General features: G+C 40.0%; 1 protein-coding gene across 3 annotated transcripts in view; it reads left to right on the forward strand.

Moving 5' to 3' along the window:
* The window catches only part of SERPINE2 (serpin family E member 2), a 44,483-nt gene extending 30,354 nt beyond the window's left edge, over positions 1-14,129 (forward strand). For all 3 annotated transcript variants that reach the window (XM_054982655.1, XM_054982657.1, XM_054982656.1), the window contains exons 4-9: positions 4,677-4,874; positions 7,321-7,519; positions 7,652-7,752; positions 9,294-9,380; positions 9,822-9,905; positions 13,474-14,129. In XM_054982655.1, coding sequence (XP_054838630.1) covers positions 4,677-4,874; positions 7,321-7,519; positions 7,652-7,752; positions 9,294-9,380; positions 9,822-9,905; positions 13,474-13,511 — 707 coding nt within the window. In that variant the 3' untranslated portion in view covers positions 13,512-14,129. The remainder of the gene's footprint in view (positions 1-4,676; positions 4,875-7,320; positions 7,520-7,651; positions 7,753-9,293; positions 9,381-9,821; positions 9,906-13,473) is intronic.
* The last annotated feature ends 458 nt before the right edge of the window (positions 14,130-14,587 follow it).

Genomic DNA, 14,587 nt, shown 5'->3' on the forward strand with positions numbered 1-14,587 from the left:
TTTGTAGCTGGAATGTAGAGTATAAACTTTTTTTTTTGCAATAGAATTTATTTTTATTTAGAAAAAAAAGAGTAAGAGGTAATACATAAAGAAAAAAGGGATTTTATAACATAGTTGTGTAGATCAGAGACAGTTATATATAACAAAATATATAAAACACAAAGTATTTCTCCCCACTATCCCCTTCATTAAATTTCTTAAGACACTTTATATGAGATATAATGATACTTGCTTATATTAAGATACATTTATATTCAACATTTTAATTACAAATTTGATAATTAATCTGTTTTACTGATAGTTGTTCTTAATTTTCAGCTAAATGATAAAAAAAACTTTACATTTCTTCTGAAATTCTAGGATTGGCCTCTAATGTATGTATGTAAGATAATTTTGCTTTTGATGCATATTCGTATAGCTTATTCATTCATTCTGTCAAATCTGGACAGCATTCTGCCTTCCATTTTGTTGCATATACTATTCTTGCTGCTGTCACCGTATATTTAAATAGTTTGCTATGTATTTTTAGAATATTACTTGGTAAGATAGTTAATAACATTTTTGGAGTTCAACACAAAGCGAAACTATATTGTAATAGGCATTAATTGGGGAAATCAGTGATGAAGTTGGCAGATAATCTATTTCTGCATTGAAACCATATTCTTAGTCGTTCATCCCCCAAAATATGAGTGCTGTCTTGTTTTTGAATAATTTTTAATGATTTCTTGATCCATAAATAATTATGAATTTCTTCTTTGGTATCGATTATCTTCAGTTTTATATTTCTTCTGTTTGGAGTTACCCTTTTCTGCCATTCAGAATGATATTTGGTTTTGTCACTGATACAATATAATCCGTGTAACCTTTCCTTTTGTATTCTTCTTTGCCTTTTATTCTGACAATTCTAGTGTCTTGCCTAATTTTCGCAGCCAACATTTCCAGTGCCATAATAAACAATAGTGTGATATTGGACACCCCTGTCGAATTCCTTTTGATGGATATTTCAATTTTCTCCATTAGGGAACCATTTACTAAAATTCTGGCTTGCTGATCGATATAAATGCTTTGCATCCAATTGAAAAATTCGATCTCACAGTTCATATATTGTAATACTTTCATCAACAATTTCTAAGACACATTATCAAAAGCTGTTTTTCCTCCTTGAAATCTCAATTGCGTTAAGCAGATATCTGATGTTACCTCTCATGTATCTCTTTGGAACAAATCCTGTTTGATCTTCATGAATTCTATCTGGAATACATTTTCTTAATCTCTCTGCCATTGTTGTAAAAATTTTATAGTCCACATTCAATAATGAACTTGGTCTTTATGATTGTGGTAATAATGGATTATTCCCTTCTTTATATATTAAAGTTATACTCGCTTCTTGCCACGTTGGTGGTATATGCTTTCTGTCTTGTATTTCGATTTGTTACTCTTTGTAACAGTATTACTAATAAGTCTTTAAAGCATTTATAATTATGTTGCCATCAGTACATGAATTTAAACTCTTTTGATCAGAGGCCTTCCTCTTTTGTTTTGTAAAGCTCTGTATATATTGACTGTGTTACGTGTTTTTCATTCCTCCCCTGGTCTTGCTCTTGCCCTACTTGCTTGCTCTTTTCTCTCCTCACTTGAACTGCTGCCTGATCATCTTGCCTGTCTAGCTCCTCTATCACCTGGTCCTCCTCCTTGTATGTCCCCCTCCCAGCACTGCCTCCAATTTCTTGGGTCATGTACCCACCCCTAGCCTTTTGGTCCCCTCTCTGATCTTCCTTCTCCACACCCTTCTGGCTGTGCTTCTTTTTTCCCTACCCCCTCTTCTTACATTGGCGGTCTTTTCTCTCCATCCCCTACAATGTCTTTTCTCCCTAGTCTAGCTTCTGTGCCACATCTCCTCCTATTTCTTCTCCTATTTCTTCCCCTGCTTCATCTGCAGTTGCCACCTCCCCACTAGGAGCAGGGGATCTCCCTCCCCTAGCTGACACTTCCCCTCTGCATTCACCTGGCCAGCAGGGAAAAGGTGTGGGGAGGTTGGCTGGAGCACATGGCGAAATGGCTCACTTACTCCACACTGGTTTAAATGGCAAATGATGGGGCTTGGTGGTGCCGAGTCTTTTGGAATCGACCCCAAACATAGCAAAAATGCTATATTTGGGGCTGATTCATAAAGCATTGGCCCCACTGAGACCTGGTTTGAAGTGGAAGTGATACCCGTGGAAGTCCTGCAAAGCACATGCACAGGAGAGAGGAACTGGCATCCCCCCCCCCCCCCAGTTTTAGGGTAGGGCGACCTGGCAACCCTGGCTTCTTTCTCCTCTTGCTCTGATCTCCTCATAAAACAGGGTAATACAAGTTTCCTAGGCAATCTCAAAATGTACCTGAGGTCTCACAAATCTGCCTTGTGAGCTCTTGGTACTTTTAAACTTCTCTGTTTTATTCACCTCTGGAATTGTTCAGTGTTTGCAAAAACATCTACTCTGTTCCTGGTTTGCTGTGTGTGTGGTTCTTTTTAGTCTGCATGATACAGGATTGTTGTAAAACTACCTTGGATGTAGGCTTCTAGTGCCTATTTTCTTGCTGCTCTTTTTTTCAGCTAATGAGATGAGAATCCAGTCAGTAAAAACAGAAGCATGTGGTTGTATTCAGTATATGCTTGCTGGATATTGACATTTTGGGGTATCGTTGGAACCCAGTGGGCACGATGGATAACTGTGATTTACCCACAAAGAGCATTTTGATAACCAATGACCATGCTATTTTAAGTATGTTAGATCAAGTTGCAAAATGTATAACGAATGCAAATCTCATTTGAAGAGCTTTGAGCTCCTTGATGGCATTCTTCTTTGTGTGAGGACATGGTAACTTCATAAAATGACTCCAAATGAGGGAATATTAATGGAGCAGGGGAAGAGGTTAATGTACAGTTGTACATTTTTAGTGTGAGTTAATCCCTGGATTAAATCTTATATCTTGTAAAACTGCATTTCTCTTAATCTCTGCGAAAATCATATATCTTCCTGCTTCACTACAAAGCTCCTGTTTTGTTTGTGTGTTTAAAAACTCTCCCCTTTAATGATTCTCTTGTGGTGAAATCCCCAATTGTCAGTGGTTGTATGTAGCTCAGGATGGGGGTTTAATATGATTATAACTTGTGTACAGAGTGTTTTTTCAAGTTACTTAATATTACATAATACTGCTTTTTAAAAAATCATATGTTAATAGAATGCCAGTGGAATAATTTGTTCCGTGAGTGTTGTTGGGCACAGAAAGCTCAGCATGTTCTTGAAGCAAAGGGGTGTTTATTTGGCCCAAGGTAGGCTGTAATAGATTGAGTTGCATGTAACAAAATCCTCCCTCCCCCTGAGCAGTTGCAAACTCATATTTGAAGAGAATTTGGCAAGAACTTCAGGCTAGGCCTAGGTGCTGAGAGTTCTGATGGTAGAGAGTGCCCTCAAGTCATAACTGGTGTATGGCGACCCCGGTAAGGTTTTAATGGCAAAAGACTAAGAGGTGGTTTGACATTGCCCGCTTCTACAACCGTGGTTTTCGTTGGAGGTCTCCCATCCAATTACTAACCAAGTCCAATCCTGCTCAGCTTCTGAGATCTGACGAGATCAGGCTCACCTGGGCTATCCAAGTCAGTGTAGTTCTAGCCACTCTATTTCTTGTGCTCTTGATTTTTCCAACACTTCACCCTTCTTTCTCTTCCATCCGATCTAGAACCTTTAAAACCCATGTAGTTTTATATATCAAGCTTTTGTATTCCACCTGAAGGGGCCCTGCCTCCACAACACACAGTATAGTAGGGTGTTTTCCTCATGGAGACAGGTTTGTGTGGCTCACCAGTTGCTGCGGAGGCTCCCAATTACCTTAGCACCAATGTGGCTTCCATAAGGCAAGTTTCCCTGTCCTAACCTCTGGCAGCAGCCATGCCTGTATCACAAGGGCTTTTTAAAAAACATTGGCAATTAAATACTGTTACCGTACTATCACATTCTAACAATCTGTGCATTAAATTATCTAAATTCCCATCTTTTATTTTTTTCAAGAAGCCTCTAGTCCCTTTTGTTGTACAGATATAAGGGAGACTATATATCTGCACCAAAAGGGGCTGAATGCTTTCTTTAAAAAAAGAAAGCTGGGAATTCAGAGACTCTGATACACAGATTGTAATGTTAGAATGATACTTAATTCCTTCTTTAAAAAAATACCCTCTAGTGATTTGGAGGGGGGGTTGCCATGGTAACAGGGAAAATGGCTGCTGTGTGGACAGGACAAATCTGAACTCTCCTGTCCACAGAGCAGCTGTCTAGACTTGGCTGTGATATTTCTCAAAACTTTACAGCAAAATAGATTTGGAGAAAATAGGTTGGAGAAAAACCAAGCAAGTCCTAGGATGTGCCACAGTACTGTGGAGAAGCTGGAACAAAGCCTGCTTTCCAACAGCATTGAGTCTGGGGCAAATAACCATGTGGTAAAGGTCTAGATTATTTTGCCTTGAAGCTTTGTTGAAATCCAGCACAGTTGCTCTCCATAGTTGGATTAGCTTTTATATCTTGTTTCAACTTTGATTTAATGTGATTTGGTATCCAAGTATGTTTTACTTCTGTTATTCCTTTTCATGCTTAATTCTTTTTGTGATGCTTAGTTTTGCTTTTTCTTTTCTTATTCAGGTATGATCAACAGTGTCTTAACACCTGATGGTATCGATAGTGCTTTAACCAGGCTGGTGTTGGTGAATGCAGTATACTTTAAGGGATTGTGGAAATCACGTTTTCAGCCAGAAAATACAAAAAAGCGTACATTTACTGGAGCTGATGGAAAGGCTTATCAAGTACCTATGTTGGCTCAGTTGTCCGTGTTCCGATGTGGTATGCTCAAAACACTCTTGATTTGTAGAAGTATAAAAAGTACTCCCCCCACCAATTCATTGTCGAAAGTTGAACAGAAATTAAGCACTGCAAATTGCATGACAAGATTGACTTAAGCAAATAAAAATGCTTTAGGTGGGTAATATTCTCAATACAGCTATTTTTAAAAGGAAGCTGCATGTACTAGCTGGATCATGCAGCCATTTGGAAACTGTCTTAAATCTCAATTCTTAACTTAATGGCTGGGAAGTAAGTCCCATGAAACACTTATTCAAGCTGTTGAATGTTTTGGTATTTTCAATTCATGCCAATTTGGTTTGTAAATAGTTTTAACAATGTTGAAATCCAGAGCTTATAGAAAAAATAAATATTTACATTTAATGCTGATTTGCAAAATGGGAGGAATCAAGTTAGCCGGTCTTGTGAATGTCGGCTGCTGGTACTCTGAAGTATAAATGAAGAAAAAACTGACAAAACTGTGAATTATCGGTTGCGTTGTTGTAATAGATGATGCTTGCTTGCTGAACAAATGATGCACATGTTGGTATTTTTGTCAAATGTAGGGTAAGGGGAGAGAACATTTCAAAAGTCTTAACAGCAAAGAGACTTTTAGGGTATAGCATAGGAGAGAGGCTCTGCAGAAAGGATAAGCTCTTTTCCTTCTCAGTGTGTTCTGTAGAGAACTGTAGTTTTAAAGCAGAGATCCTCTGCCCTGTCTGCTGTTGCTTCCCAGTCCCCATAGGCCACACACTAAGGAAACTGGAGAAACCCATACACATACTCCCAGAAACTGGCTCACTGCCCCCAGTTCCTTGCATCTAAAGCTTCTCATAATTCCACATATTTTAGGTATTTACATAGTGTATCTGCACTGTAGATACAAATCCTAATTTAGAAGAAGTCTGTATTACACAACAGTCTGATTAAAGAAAATGCCACTGACAAATCCTTTTATAGCTCTTAAAAGAGTGCAATATTTAGCACCTGAAGGAACCATACATGTGCTCAAAGTACTCCACATACATTATATTATCTTTACAACAGCCCTGTAAAGTAAGTGAATATTTTCCCCATATGACAGCAGTATGCAAAGAATAAGTGTGATTCCCTCAGTGCTGCCCCCTTCCTCTCATGACTATGAGCCAAACTACAAGTGACGCCTGACACAGGTTGGACATTTGTCGGTTTCCCTCAAGTTTTGATGGGAAATGTAGGCAACTTGGTGGAATGTTGGCAAGTGACAGTTGAAAAGCCCATTGGACAGCAGTCAGAGAGCCAAGCTGCAAGACCAAGATGCCTACATTTCCCATCAAAACTTGAGGGAAGCTGACAAGTGTCCAACCTGTGTCACGTATCACTTGTAGCTTGGCTCTGAGATGTTTGTGGTAGGGGAATGTCTGTCAGCAGGAAATGGGGCAGGAGAAAGGCTGAAACTTTCTTCCCAGCATCACAGCCCCAATCTAAGTCATAATCCTCCTGCCCACAGATGGTTTCTAATGTTAAAACTTTAGGAATACCCTCTGACACCAGAAGCTTTTTTCTTAGTTTAAAGTGCTTGCAGTACTACCTGAAAAGCATTTTGTATGCAAGAAGTACTTGAAATATTTTAGCGGTTTTTTTCCTCCTTGAGTGCCAAAGAATCGGAATTAGCAATGTAATAATTAAAGCAATTTAATGTAAAGTCAGTGCTAGAGTGCTAAACTTCCCCTGGTGATATTAGTGCTGAATTTTGATTTCAAACTTCCCGGCTAGGCCCAGTCTCCTTATAGCACTAACGCATATCCAAACAGAGCTATATAAAGACAAAGCTCTTCCTAGAGATTTCTCCTTGTCTAGTGTTAAATCCTTAGATCAAAAGGAAAGGCATGTGTTATCCTTGTAGTTTTTCCTAAAACTTCATTTACTAGCTCCCTTATCTCTAGGCTGAAGATATCACTGGATTTGCAAACTTTGAGAGAACTTTTTCCTCTAAAGAGCAAGAAGGATACTGTCTGCCTCCTTTTCTTCAAAGGCACATTCTGTGTGTGTGTGTGTGTGTGTGTGTGTGTGTGTGTGCGCGCACACACACATGGAAGTTGCTGGGGGCAGGGGGGAGAATCATACTCTGTGTGCCCTCCCTACTATTTCCCCATTTGTCTATCTGTCCTCTTTCTGTCCCCACACTGTTGCTTGCCTGTGCCTAACCAATACTGTCCTCCATCCCAAGGAGGCAAGGAGTGAGAATGGTGGCTTTGGGGGAAGACAGCTGGATGTTTCTCATCTAGGGAGTTATTGAACATTATTCTCTCCTCCCAGGTACCTTATTCAAATTGGAGCTTCACTTATGTACTCTTAGATAACTGAGGTACTGAGACATCAGTTGCTATCTCACTAGGCAACAGGAAACTGAAGGTTTTCTTTATATCTTTAGCCCTTCCATTAATTTCTTTTTCTTTCTTTCTTTTAGGCACAACAAGTACACCTAATGACTTATGGTACAATATCATTGAATTGCCCTACCATGGTGAAAGTATCAGCATGTTGATTGCCCTGCCTACAGAAAGTACAACACCTTTGTCTGCTATTATTCCCCATATTAGCACAAAAACTATACAGAGCTGGATGACAACTATGGTACAAAAGAGAGTGCAGGTTATTTTACCCAAGTATGTACTATTTCTTAATTTCATTTATTAATAGTTACCCCCCCACCCCCCACCCCCCACCTCCCCAAATCCTTCATTACAGAGCAAGTTTTCACTCTTGGGTCTGATGCTTTTCTGTATTGCTTCTACCAGGTTTACAGCAGAAGCAGAAACAGATTTAAAGGAGCCTCTCAGAGAGCTTGGCATTCGAGATATGTTTGATCAGTCAAAAGCAAACTTTGCAAAAATAACGAGTGAGTTATCCTTTGGCTCTGTAGCTCATCCTTTCTAGAACTAGTATTTCATGTATTCGAAACAATTTTGAATGGAACCACATTGCAAGATTCAATAAACTGTTCCCTTCCCCTGATGTTTCCCAGATAGTACTCTCATTGAGAAGTCATTAGCCTGATAGGCAGGAAAGAGGCATGTGTGTGTGTGGGGGGGGGGGGGAATTTGAAAAATAAATGTCCCAGCACTGTAGCCCCAGTCCATAACTGCCTCCACAGTGGCTGCATTTAAAGAAAATTAAAAATGTCTGGAGATATGATCACACATGTTTAGCAAGCTTTCCAGTTGAGCTCAAGTCTCTGGGTTTAAGTAGAGCTAGCTTTATTACAGCATACATGGTGAGGAGCAGACAGATAATGAAGTACAAACTTATTCAGAAATAATCTTTGAAAGTGCTCCCTGCTTGCTAAACAAAATTATGCTGTTTATGCATACAATCAGACTTAAAAATTTTTTTTTTACAAATTTTATTTAAAAAGAAAACAACAAAACGTGTATAAAACTTAAACAAACAGTACATTTGAATTTAAATTAGACTAATAGAAAGATACATTCAGAGTAAATAACACAACTAAATAATATAATAGCTCTCAGACTTTTTTGATGTCAAGGCTGTTTCTCAAACATGAGTGAAAAAACATTTAATGAGAGACATTACAACTTTAAATCTGAACTGAATACAGCATTTTTTTTCAAATATTGCATTCAAGTTTCTAATTTTTGGAATTCCCCCCCTACCCTACCCCTAAAATTAAGAAAAAGGAAATTAATAGTATCAGGATTGTGGCACTGTTAAACCATGCCCATATCTAGGATTGCCAACTGCAATTTGGGTTATTCCTGGAGATTTTGGTGGGCAAGTACCTAGAGAGAGTGGAGTGTGGGAAGGCGCTCAGTGGGGATGGGATGCCATACAATCCCTCCCAAGCTGCCATTTTCTCAAGGGGAACAGATCTTTGTAAACTGGAAATCGGTTGTAATTCCGGTAGAACTCATGCCCCCAGCTGGCAGCTGTTCCCATAGGAATCCCAGGAAAACTTTGACTATTGTAATGATAAAGCACTAGTAGTGTGTGCCGTTAGTCCTTCAGTGCTCAACAGAATCTGGGTAGAGGACTTAGAGCCATTTGGTAGTTTGAGTGTTCTGTATAAATGGTGGCAATGCTGAAGTTGCAAGGGACGTGTTTACCTTCCTTCTTTCACTGCTGTTCTGCTGGTGCATTTTTATGACTAACAAGTGGATTCCGCTATGGCTGAAGCATAATCACGACATACTTTATTTGATCATTGCTCAGACTGCTTTCCAGTCACTTACAAGCAACATCTTCAGTATGTGAGAGCTCACTGTCTTTCTTCTAACAACATACATAGAACCATGTTTTGCATCAATGTTTACTTGCTATATGTTTGCACAGTTAGAAGGAATTGGCTTCTCTGACGAGTGTACATATGTGTGCACCCATGTGTAAATCTGTTGATGTATCTTGTGTTCTTATTTCTACTAGGAACAGAAAGTCTTCATGTATCTCAGATCTTACAAAAAGCAAAAATTGAAGTTAGTGAAGATGGAACCAAAGCTTCTGCAGCCACAAGTAAGGAGCTGATCTGGTTTTGCTACCAAAACACCAAGAAGCAATTAAAACAATCACATGTTTGTTACTTTTAACATGATTTTATTAATTTTAAAGCACAATTGAAATGGCATGAACAATCCATTTTCAGTAATAACTTGACAGGTTTCAAGAAGCAAACCTGCATTTTATCAGAGATTTAGAAATACTCTTCCACAATGCCAAAGTCAATCTAAAGCTGGACACAAAACTGTGAAATGTTGCACTCAATAACTGCTTAGACCACAGAATGTCTTGAGCATTCAAGTCATGTGCTAAAATAATGTAGTTTAAAGATAATCGGTCTTGCTAATGTGAGATTCTTTGGTATTGCAGTCCCCATAAATATAAATTTTAGAAAGTGGAGGGGGTCTACATTTAGAACCAAATGATGACTAATCATTCTGTTTCTCTTTGTTCCAGCTGCTATTTTAATAGCCAGGTCATCACCACCTTGGTTTGTAGCAGACAGACCATTTGTGTTCTTCATACGACACAATCCTACAGGTAAACTGTTCTCTTGTTCAGCTTCATGTTGACTTCATTCTTAGACTAGAAAAATGCAAACAGCATTCCCCAGGAGATAGAAGCCTGAAGCTTAGAACAATAAAGACAAACACTTCAGATCTGCTTTTTTTTCTTATCAAATGAGGTCCTGAAACTCCTCTCTTCTATGTTGCTCATAGGAGGTTTCTTTTTTAAATACGAGACAGTAATCGGCAGCTGTGAAGGATTTCAACACTTAGGGGGTTGTTGCCAGGAATTAAACTAACAGGCCCTCTGTTCTGCCAGTGAATTTACTAGCTCATCTACATATATGGTGCATGGGGAAAGTAACAGTGCCAAAACTGGAGGGAGAAGACTCCTGGCAGTCATCCCTAGCCATAGGCAGCTTAGCACATCAAAGGCACATTATGTGATTCTGAAGAAGAGCACTGGCCAGTCCTCAAAACACACATATCCTCTGTTTGCTCCACTTCTTTGCTCTGTTTTTCTTCTAATTGATATTCTAGGCTCCACATTTGCTAACTGCTTAGGGAAAACACTTTTTTAACCCAGAAAAATGACTCACAAGGAGAGTAAGCGGCTGGGACATTTTAACAAAGTATATTGGCAAAGCATTACTTCAGTCTGTACTTCCCCACCGTATCCCTTTTTCCTTTATGCCACAATCAAAGCCGGGAGCGGAAATAAAATCATCTTGAAAGAATCAGCTTAATTTTTTTTAATACTAAATATATTAAACATTCCATGATGCAAAATGTCCCATAAGATGCAGCGTGCTGGCAACAATAAATTCTGACGGGGAAAAAGGGAGAGACAGTGGGGCCAGAATTCACCCCCTCATTCTACAAGGCAATCCTCTAATCCTACAGCCACAGAAGGAAGACCCATAGGATAATTGTAGTCTCCTAGTAACCAAGACCATGACATGTTCTTCCTTCACCCATCCCACATGGGACTGCTCCCAGTCTTTGAATGGAATGCACTTAAAAAACAACAGCTTAGTTCTCTGGTGTACCAAGACAACATTCTGATTAGGACCACAGCATGTGAGGAGGAGTGATTAAGCCTCCTTTTTTGCACTACCATAATGGCACAAGGTGGAAACTTAATCCCCCTCCCCTGGTGCTGTGGATCCTGCTTGGCATTGGATCTCTGAAACACCTGAAAATAGATTTTTAGAAGAGCACTAAAAGCACTGCAACTCGAGCATCTTGTCTGGTATACCTCTTATTTTGGTGGTTTGCCAGTGGCAAGGTCATGGGGAGGCTACAGATTATCCAAACCCAGGAGAGATGGTGGAGGATCTATTTGTTCTCATCCCCCAACCTCCCAATATGCATGCCTTATCATGGGAGGGGTTGGAGTCCCTCTAACAGAGGTGGAATAGAAGCAGTAACCTATCTTATTGAATAGCATCAGTTGAGCGGAAGTTAGAAGCTTCATAAAAAATGGAGTTGCCAGGCATCCTGTTCTTTTAGTGTCCCCATGACTGGAAAATGCTTCAAGACGGGAACACCAAGGATCAGTGTGTGCCTCGTACAGCCTTCATCTTAATTGATCAGGTTGGCAGAGGGGGTGCTGGATGGGCATAAGATTGGCCTGGAACCATTCTCCAGATTACTGTGTTGTGTGATTGTTAAATATATCCACACGACGAAAAAGAGACAAGTTTTTAAAGCCTATAAGAGTTCCTCTGCATATGGATTCTGTACTGAGAGGGTTGGGGGAGGGCAGTGGGGCAGATCATATGCGTAGTTTCCATCAGCTTTGACATTCTTCACACAAGCAAACCAGAATTGGTATGTGTGTGATTTACATGAGGTTGTTTTATTTTTTCTTAACAAGTCTCCTGAGTTGTAGCTTTTCCATGTCCAGACCAAATCCACTAGCCACCAGACATCAATACCTCTGGAGAAGTGAGCTGTGGCTCACAAAAGCTCATACCCTACCACAAATATTGTTAGCCTTATAGGTATTATTGGACTCTTGCTCTTTCTATTTTAATTGACATGCATAAATTAGTGATGTCTTAGATGATATGACTTAGAATAGCTGTCACTAGATACACAACCTTGCTTTTGGATCCACACACAGGCCAATATCTAAAAATAGTTTGTTTTAGTTGGCTTTTGCAGACTTACTAGCTGGGAGCTGTTTTAGCAAGTGTAGTGTGTGTGGCTTGGTTGCTTCCTAGCCAGGGCCGGCGAGCCCATTGAGGCCAGGTAGGTGGTGGCCTCAGGCCCGGGGTGCCGGAGGGAGCACCGGTGGAGGCATGGGGGGGGGGGGAGCGCGCGCCACAGAGCAGCAGCCTCCTATCCCTCTCGCCCCGCGCTGCTGCCGCCGCCGCCGCCAACACAAGCCCCCGGCTGGGCGCAGCCGCCGCGGGCAGGCATCTACGGTGGCGCAGGCAACCGAGCGGGAGAGTTCGGAGGCCGCCCGCCGCAGCGATCAGGCTGGCGGCGGTGCGTGCGCTCCCATGATGATGTCACACATGATGTCATGCAGGCTGGTGTGCTTGCGCGCGCGCGCTCAGGGGGGGCACCTGGCCGGCCGGCCGGTTGCGAGTGCCGCAAACCCTTGTGCCGCCCCTGTTCCTAGTCAGTCCTGAGGGTTATGCTGTGTTATTCTGTGGTTTGTCTTTTGTTGCTTTTGGGAGAATCTTGGAACCTATCCAAATAGTGCAGGGATTGTAGTAGAAGTATTTAACAACATTTTGATAATGCTGTGACTTGTAGTACATTCAGATTTTTTTAAAAAAATTAAGCCCCAGTGTTTTCAGTTCTACACTGAAATCAATGGGGCTCAAGTGTTTAAATATAGTTAGATATGTAATAACTAAGTTGAACAGTTATCCTTATTGTCGCTTCCACCCCCCCCCCCAAATGATTGGATGCTCTGGGGCTTATACTTCAGATGCCTTTATGAAGGAAAACAAAACCAGTGGTTTATAGGATAATCAGCTATAGGAGCTAGCATGATATAGAGGTTAGTGTCAGACTAGGATATGAGAGACATGAGTTCAAATCCCTACTCTGCCCTGGAAGTTTGCTGGTGGTGGCCTTGGGCCAGTAGCCTAGTGTCAGCCTAACCTATCTCTTGTTAAGATAAAATTGAGGCGAGAACAGTATGAGCCACTTTGGATCCCAATTGGGGAGAAAGGTAAGGTAAAAAGAAAAGAACTTTTCCAAGACTCCAGTTTGTTGCATGACTCTGGACAGGCTTAAGGAATTCCTACTTAATTTACTTTCAATAGCAAATTGATTGGAGTTTAAATGTGAATGTTACCCAATTGGATGTAAATGCCCAGTGAGATATTGAAAGACATGTAAAGATTGAAGTTCAATAAGCAAGCGCTAGCACTTTTATTCTTTCTTACAATGATACTTCAAGACCAAAATAGCCCCAAATGAACTCTTAATTCAATTGCTGGGAGCCAAAGTGATTTGATTAATCAATTTAAATCCTGCAGCGTGTAGCTGACACTAAATTTTAAGGCTGGCACACTCTTTATCAGCAAGTCATGTGTAAGTTAGTAAAATATCTGCAATAATATTTTCTTGTTCTTCAGGTGCAGTTTTGTTTATGGGACAAATCAACAAACCTTGAATATGGGAAGAAATTTTTCTTCAGAAGCAAATTAAAGATTGATGCTCTTGTTCTGTTTAAATATTTTTGTACACTATTCTTTGGCTAAGAACTAGTTTTTGAGTGTGATTGGTTAACTAAGTTTTGAAGAAAAATTCTGAAGTAGCTGACTTTTGCGTGTACGGGTTGTGGGTGGGGTGGGAACAATTTTTTGAAACAGTTGAAATATTCTTAAAACTACTGATTGGTTCCCTGTGCTAACAACTTTTGAAATTCTGTTTTGGTCTATGTATTTTGTATTGTGATTTGAAAAGTCTTTAACCAGAGTCGGAACTAAAGGGAAATTTCTTTTTTTAAAAAACCTTTGGTTTGTACCACGCCCTTCTAATACTACTGTTGTCATCCATGGAATGGTTTTGTGGGGCATCTTCGTTAGAAAATAAATTTAAAAGCTTTAGCAATTTTTATTTTATATTGTGCATGTATTGCTGAGACTTAAAACAACTAATGTCCCAGCTAACGCCTTTGCATTGGTGTAATGTAAACTTGTCATTGCTAGTATATACTTTCTATGGATTTAAATTTTATATTTTTTTGTACAAAGGAAAAAATAAAAGCATTATGAACAGTTGGAAATGGCATAGCGTCAACATGGTGTGATGTTGGAAGGGATTCTTTCGTTGTTCCCATGGGAGGTGCATGTAGAAGTCAGCTGCCAAATGAAAGATCACTCAGGGGATTTCTCTGTACTGATGGAAGTTTGCTCTTCTCATATGTAGTAAATAGTTTCTCTGCCAAGAGTGACTGGCACTCTTATACCTCTCAGGGATAAATATTTTGAAATGCCCTTTTTTTTTCCCTGTAGAAAAGTATTTATTGGAAGCTCATGCCAGAAGTCCTCACAAGATACTGTATGGTCTTGCTTTTTAAAAGAAAACCTAAATTCATCAATAAAGTGCACTGTTTAGGAATGGTGTGATGCTAGACTTGTCTAAGAGAAACTTTCCTGTTTAACATATTTGTATCAAATGAATTGTGCAGTCTCAAATCTTGAAAGGAATCCACATCTGCTGACCCTTCCTGTTTGCTACTCGAAT

The sequence above is a fragment of the Eublepharis macularius genome, chromosome 6, assembly GCF_028583425.1.
Source record: "Eublepharis macularius isolate TG4126 chromosome 6, MPM_Emac_v1.0, whole genome shotgun sequence".
Taxonomy (NCBI): Eukaryota; Metazoa; Chordata; class Lepidosauria; order Squamata; family Eublepharidae; genus Eublepharis; species Eublepharis macularius.